The 7,652-nt window shown below is 32.6% G+C and overlaps 1 protein-coding gene across 8 annotated transcripts; it reads right to left on the reverse strand.

Moving 5' to 3' along the window:
- Positions 1-1,075: 1,075 nt before the first annotated feature.
- Positions 1,076-5,073, reverse strand: LOC101508684 (pentatricopeptide repeat-containing protein At1g52640, mitochondrial). Of its 8 annotated transcripts, none has more exons than XR_189946.4 (2): positions 2,184-5,072; positions 1,076-1,887 (listed from the first exon to the last, which is right to left on the reverse strand). XR_189946.4 is itself a non-coding variant. In XM_027335852.2 (2 exons), the coding sequence occupies exon 1, from the start codon at positions 4,864-4,866 to the stop codon at positions 3,292-3,294; it is 1,575 nt and encodes a 524-aa protein (XP_027191653.1). In that variant the 5' UTR covers positions 4,867-5,073; the 3' UTR covers positions 1,076-1,887; positions 3,264-3,291. The 8 variants fall into 8 exon arrangements, 5 of the variants coding, with proteins under 5 accessions (XP_027191653.1, XP_012572183.1, XP_012572182.1 ...); XR_189945.4 differs by having other exon boundaries at positions 1,076-1,902; XR_189944.4 differs by having other exon boundaries at positions 1,076-1,946.
- Between the last annotated feature and the right edge of the window lie 2,579 nt (positions 5,074-7,652).

The following is a 7,652-nucleotide window of genomic DNA, read 5'->3' on the forward strand; positions in this document are numbered from 1 at the left end:
ACAACACCTTCAAACTTGATTATAAAATAGTTCTACAATTGACTATTTTCATAAATGATCTATTGCAAATTAATACTTAAAAATCATTGAAATTTTTAATGGTGATCAACGATATTATTTAAAAATAATAACTTGATTGATGTCAATTCAATACGAAGTATCAAGATACATATTTATTTTACTTTATTTTTATCGAACCAATATCATTTAAGTTACTATGTTATTCATGTAAATAAATATAACTATTAATGTCTACTTCTAAAAGACAAAATGTGAACGTAGGAATTGCAAACATTTTTCACATACTAATCATGATATTATAATTTACCTACTTTTTATTTGCTTAGGTTATAAAATATATAAAATTAATAAATATTATTTAATATTTTATAAATATTCTCGACGTTTTGCAGAATCCATTACTTTAATTCTCGTTGGATTCTGTGACATGATTGTATGATACAAACTCTTAACCATCTAAATTAAATTGACAATTGAAATTATTTTATTACATAAAATTGATTGTGTGATCTTAATCGTCTGATATTAAATCAACTACTAAAATTCATTATAATGTAAAACACGTGGATGTTCTAAGGAACCTACATCCTAAAACTTTAGGATTCTTTCATGATTCTTAGAGTTGTTGAATAAATTTTTTGTTGTTGCAAAGTTGAATGAATGATTTAATCCAAAATGGTGTGTTTTTCAAATAGAATTTTAAATGAATATCATATATACGCATCACTCATATATAATTTTTTAATATGATAAACATTCAACCACTCCAATGAAGCGCCTTTAAAAAATTTCCAAATTAAATTCCACCAATAACCACACATCATTATATTTCATCAATATTTTATATTTTTCCTACCATTAACTCTAAATATAGGTATATATTATCTAATATTTATAAAAAATGATTTTGGGGTCCGAGCATCAAGCATTTATTTTCCAATATCAGGATGGAGTAGCTAATAACCACCACTTCTATTCTACTTTTTTTTTTCATAAAATAAAATCCATCTAATTTGAGAAAATTCAAAAATTATATTAGAGAAAGACTTAAGAGGGTTGTGAAGAGTATGAATAATTTCTTCAAATACTTTCTACGATGTTATATTGCTCTAAAAATTAAAAATATATTACTTGTTATCTACAAAATCACTTTCTCAAATAAACTAAAATATTTTTCTCTATTTCTCTCTATTCCACTCTCTAAAAGCCCTCCCCTCCCATCAAGTCGAAACTCCCAAATAGAGCCTTAAAGTTATGCAGAGTCGACATTGTGCTCCATGTTAATATTGAGAGAAAGGTATTTCAGGTTTGTAATCACAGAAGTATATCCATACTTGTTTTGCTCAATTCTTGATTTTGTTCTTGTTATGGAGATGTAACCCGTAGTTGAATCAGTTTATCCGACTTTGCCCAATTATAATTGCATTTCTAAATGCATATATTAGTACCATTTTGTTGGGCAGCATATACATGTTCATTCTGGTAACACTGGCATTATTGACATAACCGTGGAATAAGAGCTACCAATAGGGGAGACTTGTGCTTGCGAACCAATTCATAAGATCTCCTAATTAACAATTGTTTCGGATTCGGGCAAGGCTCATTCGGATGCGGACAATCACACGCGCCACACATTCCTCACGTTCAGTTACTAGCGCCAACAATTTTTCCCTCCAAAACACCTCAATTATATAAGGGAATCTATCTCTAAAATAATTTTAAGCATTCATTTTGCACCTTTCACCCCAACTCAATCAAATATTGTTGAGTTTTAGAGCACTTGCAAATACACCACCCTGTCGGAGAACTCGCACCACCGTCCTCCACGGCACTTCAGACGTTCCGGCCAGCTCTAGAGGTCCAACTCTGGTCAACAATCATCTAAAACAATGATATGCAATGAAAGCTAAGCTACTTCAACAAAGCTGAAAAGGATTGTTAAGAAAAAATGTCATGCATAACAATTACATTGATATTAGCCAGTATACAGTTTTTCAGGTCCAAGACAAAGAAAGCTGCATATCTAAATGAAGCAGCCTCCATCAAACTGTGCAGCTAATGATATCAGAAAAACATATGTAACATAAAATTCCCTGTGGATAATCACATCATACATGTTCATGATTAAAGAAAAAGACATCCTCTATAACTTCAGAACTTACCACTTGATTTTTTCGTAATGATAGCTGCCATTTAATATCCCTTCTTTACAATGATGAAGAGCAGATTTACAATCTTATAAAACCAGACTCTCTCCTTCATCGATATCGTGATTGTGTTTGATGCCCGAAGTACCAACAACATACTTTGGTCCTTCCAAATTCATTTTAACATCATTATCTTCTCCAGATCTGACATAAATATTAATTTTTTTCCAAGCTAATTTCCCTTACTAACATTTGAAATGTTTTCTTCCTGTAGGATGTGTACCGCCACTATTTCAGTTTCATTACCATCGGGCGGAACACCATTTTCGTCATGAAAGTTTTGGACCTCTTCTATTCCCTCTATTATGTGACCGCAGGAAACATCCAGAAGAGCTCTTCCAAAACTAACATATCCTTCTTTGTATGTTCTTCTCAGAGGAGCTCAAATCCAGAAGACTTGCAAACCAAAGAAACCATGACTGAGTTTTTATTTTCAACAGAAGTGTGTGCAGGAGAGGAACAAACAGGTTGAGCAGGAGTTAACAGACTGGACAAAACGTCCCGAACCCTTTTAGGATGTTTGTTTTTGTAAAGAAGATCGATAAATAAAATGTGTTGGCTATAACGATTACAAGTCTGAAATGAAATTATAATCCTAGGGAGCAATAAAGGCTAATGCATCATGCAGGAACATTTTTTACTTGAATGAAATGTAATCAGATAAAATGGAATGAATGAAGCAAAATAGAATGGAACAAAATTACCATTATAAAAAAAATCATCCCAAGTTCCCAAAATGAAGGGGAAAAATGAGAGCTATTAGATGGAATGAAATAGAATACATTTCATCATATTTAAATAAACTTATATAATGAAACAGAATATCATCTCATATAATTCCATCCCTTTCATCAATCAAACATAGCCTAAAAAAGAGAATGTGAGAAAAGTAATGTCACAACAACAAATAAATTATTGATGCAAAAAGAAGTAGAATCTTCAATGCACACACTGATGTAAAAAGATAGGCTGCTCCACATATTTGTTAAATTAGCATAAAGTAATTTTCATAAATAAAAATGTTTCCAACCATACCAATTTTGAGAAACAAATAGCCACTTATTCAATCACTTTCGATGTCCGACTCATCACGTCTCGAAGTCTTTTGAGCTGCTCTAGCGCCAGTCATAATATTTGCCAATTCTTGGATTGAACATGATGTACTCTGCCTCATTTTATTAGCAAGTATTTCAATGTTATCCAAAAGCCCTAAGCCCAAGAGCCGATTCCTTAGCATTTCAATGGTAGTAACATATGGCGGTATTCCTTCATCAACCATTATCTCAAAGTACCTACATGCCTCCTCTAGTTTACCCTTCTTCTTACAAAAACCATGAATCATGACAGAATATGTTGAGACAGAAGGGTAAAACTTTTTATCCCCCATGTTTTCCCAAACTTCAGTTACCTTGTCAAACCTTCCTATCCTAATCAGTAATTTCAGCACCAAGTTATACGTATGTCGATCAGGAAGACAATCATCTTTTTCCATTCTAGACATTAACCTTAGAGCCCTATTGACCTCACAATGATCACAATGGTAAGCTTGTATTGCATTATAACTCCAAGTGTCTGGTTTTAATCCGCTAGAAATCATTTCGTCCAACAATTCATACGCTTCTTCCACCATTTTATTCTTACAAAGTCGCTTTATAATGCAGTTGTACGTAAACACATTCGGCAAAAGGTTACATCTTTTCATTTGGTCAAGAACCCTAAAAGCTGAATGCATATCATTTGCAACACAATGCGAACGAATGAATATCGAGTAAGTAAAAGCATCTACCTCAACTCTCTTTGACAACATATCATGAAATAAATTCATAGCTTCATCCACATTGCCTCCTTTACAAAGTGACTCTAACAAATTATTATATGCAAGCAAATCCACAGGACATCCTTGCTCAACCATTTCTTCAAACACCTCGCGTGCTTTCCCTGAATCAGCAATCTTACCCCATCCACAAATCAAAATGCTATAAGTTTTAGCAGTCAACAAAAACCTATTCTTAGCTTGATCAAAAAACTGTTGAGCCTGCTTAACATGCTTCCTTTTGCATAAAATATACAAAAGCATATCAAAATCATTAATACACGGCTCAATTCCAAACTCATCCATTCTCATAAAAGACCGAATCGCACCATCTGGCAAATCGGCTCGACTATACGCCTTAAAAATGAGCCAGAAAATTTCATTACTAATTTCACAACAATTAGAATCCCTAATTTCTACAAGAAAATCCCAAAGTATTGCAAATTGTTTAGAACTACCTAAGATTTCTATCAGAATGTGGAAACTATCAACATTGTGTTGAAAACCTGGAATTGATTTAGCCCAAAGGAAGAATCTGTGAGCTGAAAAGGCAAGATGATTACACCTTTTCAAAACGTGTTGAACTAAATCAGTGGAAATTTGTGATGAAAATGGAGTGAGAGAGAGTTGAAGGTCATGGTGAGGGTGTCGGTGATCACTAAGTATACGAGAAATCTCGTTTACAAGTTCAGGTAACGTTGAAGCGGAAATTTGTGGGGTTGGGAGAGAGTGAAACCGATGATGGAAATTGAAATTGTGTTGGAGAAGAATGGAAAAGTGAGAGGGTAAGATTTTATACTTTGAGAAGAGTGATTGGAAAGCCATCAAAAAGAAAAAGGAGTGTGTTACTGTTTCTGGTGGTCGACGACGAACTCCGGCTGCAGTTTCCGGCCAATTGAATTCAGTGCGACTGCTATTTGTTTCTTTTTGATATAAGGACTTTTTTTCCTCTATAAAACTGCAAAGTTTTGCTCTTGAAAGATTTTTTAAAAATTATAAGTTTTTTTGTGCTTATCAACAACAGTAATGAAAATATTTTTTAATGATAAATAAATAAGCAGTTTTTAAATTATTTTTTAGATTCTGTTTTTTCTTTTATTAAAATGTTACAACAATATTATTTTTAAAAACAATACATCTCAAATAGACTTTTTTTCTATTATCTTTATAAATTCTAGGTTGTTTTTTTTGAAAATTATGGGTAAACTACCAACAACTAATTAAACTCACTCACATGTATTTCAAACTTGTTAAATTTTTAAGTTTGACGTTGGTAGAAGAATATATATAACTGATTTTAATTAGTCTAAAGATTCAAGAACGAAAGAAATGAAAAAGAAGTGCCGAAAAGATAGACCAAACAACTTACCTATTGATGTATGAAAAAGTCTAAGAGATAGAGACATTGGGTGATTGAGATAAGATTGAACTTATGAGTCATACCATAGAGTTATAGAAATAGTGATTGAGATAAGATTAAGAAAAAGTACTAGAATTAGCAATAATTAATTTGATTTTGTGCATAAGAGCTCGATCATGGAAGCTATCTATTTACTAGAGTGATTCGAGCGATACCAAATGAATAAAAAAAATGATTGCTTTTGTTTTCATTTATTTAGAAAAAGCATATGATAATGTCTTGAGAGATTTTGTGAGTTTCAACTAGTGTATGAAGGGTGGTATCAATGGTCAACTTTAAAAGAACAAATCTAAGAGCTAACACCAAGATGTATGCATTTTACAAATGACATAGTCTTACTTGGAGAGTCGGGCGAGGAAGTAAATGGGAGGTTAGAGACTTGGAGACAAGTCTTAGAAGCGCATGGTTTCGCATAAGTAGAAGCAAGACAGAGTATATGAAATGCAAGTTTAGCTATAAGCAAAACATCTTCATCTTTAAGGTGAAAGTTGTAGGTCATATCATACCTTGGGTCTATAATACAAATCGACGAATAAGTAGAATGAGATGTAAATCATATAATTCAAGTTGGGTGGTTGAAACAAAGTGATGTCTCATGTGTTTTATGTGATAAGTAGATAATCACAAGTCAAACTGAATAACAATTTTAATCGCACACCTGTAAGATCGACGATGTTGTATTGGACAAAGTGTTGGATGGTAAAAAAATCAACATGAAGATAAAATAAATGTAGTAGATATGCAAATGTTGTATTGGATGTGTGGAAATACTAGCCAAAAAATGATTAAGATTGTAAAAATTCAGATTAGGTGGTTTGAGCATGTAGAGAAGAAACCAAATTATTTTGTAGTAAAAAGAGTAAATAGTCAAATCGTTAAAAGTAGATGAAGACCTAGAGATTAATGACATAGACCTAAAAGAAATGTGTTATATGATAGAATATTAGAATTGTTGGTATCAGTGACCTCGCAATTAACAGAAAATATATCAGTTTTCGTTACAAAATTAATCTGTATCAAGTGCACAGCGGAATTTAAATTTTGAGGCATGCAAAGTTAGCAATATAGAAAATTAAAGAGAGAGAGTTAGAGAAGAAAACACAGAGATTTATCCTGGTTCGGTTGTCAACAACAACCTACGTCAAGTACACCTGCAAAAAATAATTAATTTTTGGATCTAGGTACCCAATTCAGATTGGGTCCTGGGGGGTCAGTCTTAAACACAGATTCTTTTGCTATCCAAACTTGCTTCCATCCCTTATTGGCTAATTTTTTAAAAATGCAATTTGATACAAAATGTCCCTTTCTACAACAGAAATGACATTTGCCATCAAAGGATGAATGTTTATTTGGTGTAGTAAAGATGTCATACATACTCTTAGCAATAGAAGATTTTTGACCATGTTTGACATTTCTGGTTTGCATATAACCAATACCAGATCTGTTTTTATTTTTTCTTTTGACATGCATATTTGGTGTATATCCTAAACCAGATTTTTCATGAACATGTCTTTGATTGCTAAGTATGACATTTAGCTTATCTTTACTATTTGCAAAATTTAATAAATCAGATTTTAATGATGCAACAGTATTTTCAAGTTCAATGCACTTTGCAGATTTTTCTTGTGAATCCTTTTTCAGTTGTTCACATAAATTTTCAATTTCTTTATGCTCAACATTCATTTGTTCAAGCATTTTCTTTGTGCTTAACAACTGTTTTATGGAGTTCACATAATCATCATGCAATTCATTGAAAGCTTCTTGAAGTTCATCATATGTTGGATTAAATTGCGAACTAACCTCACTGTCAGATTCTGAATTAGTGTGAGCCATGAGACATAAATTCACTTTTTCTTCATCCGAAGAGGCAGAGGACTCATCGTTATCGTTGTCACTCCATGCAATATATGCTCTTTTGGCTTTGTGAGCTCTATTCTTGTTCTGCAGTTTGTAGCATTCCGACTTTATGTGACCAATCTTACCACATTCGTAGCATGTAACTGTCTTGATGTCACTAGTCTTAGAGCTGGATGGTTTTCTGAATTTGTTATCTTTCTTCTTCAGAAACTTCTTAAATTTCTTGACAAGTGATTCGATTTCTGGTTCTTCATTTTCACTACTGGATCCATCTGAGTAGCTATTTGATTCAGGTTTAGATTGCTTTGCTTGAACCTTCAGAGATAAATCTTTC

The sequence above is a fragment of the Cicer arietinum genome, chromosome 6 (genome assembly GCF_000331145.2).
Source record: "Cicer arietinum cultivar CDC Frontier isolate Library 1 chromosome 6, Cicar.CDCFrontier_v2.0, whole genome shotgun sequence".
Lineage (NCBI taxonomy): Eukaryota > Viridiplantae > Streptophyta > Magnoliopsida > Fabales > Fabaceae > Cicer > Cicer arietinum.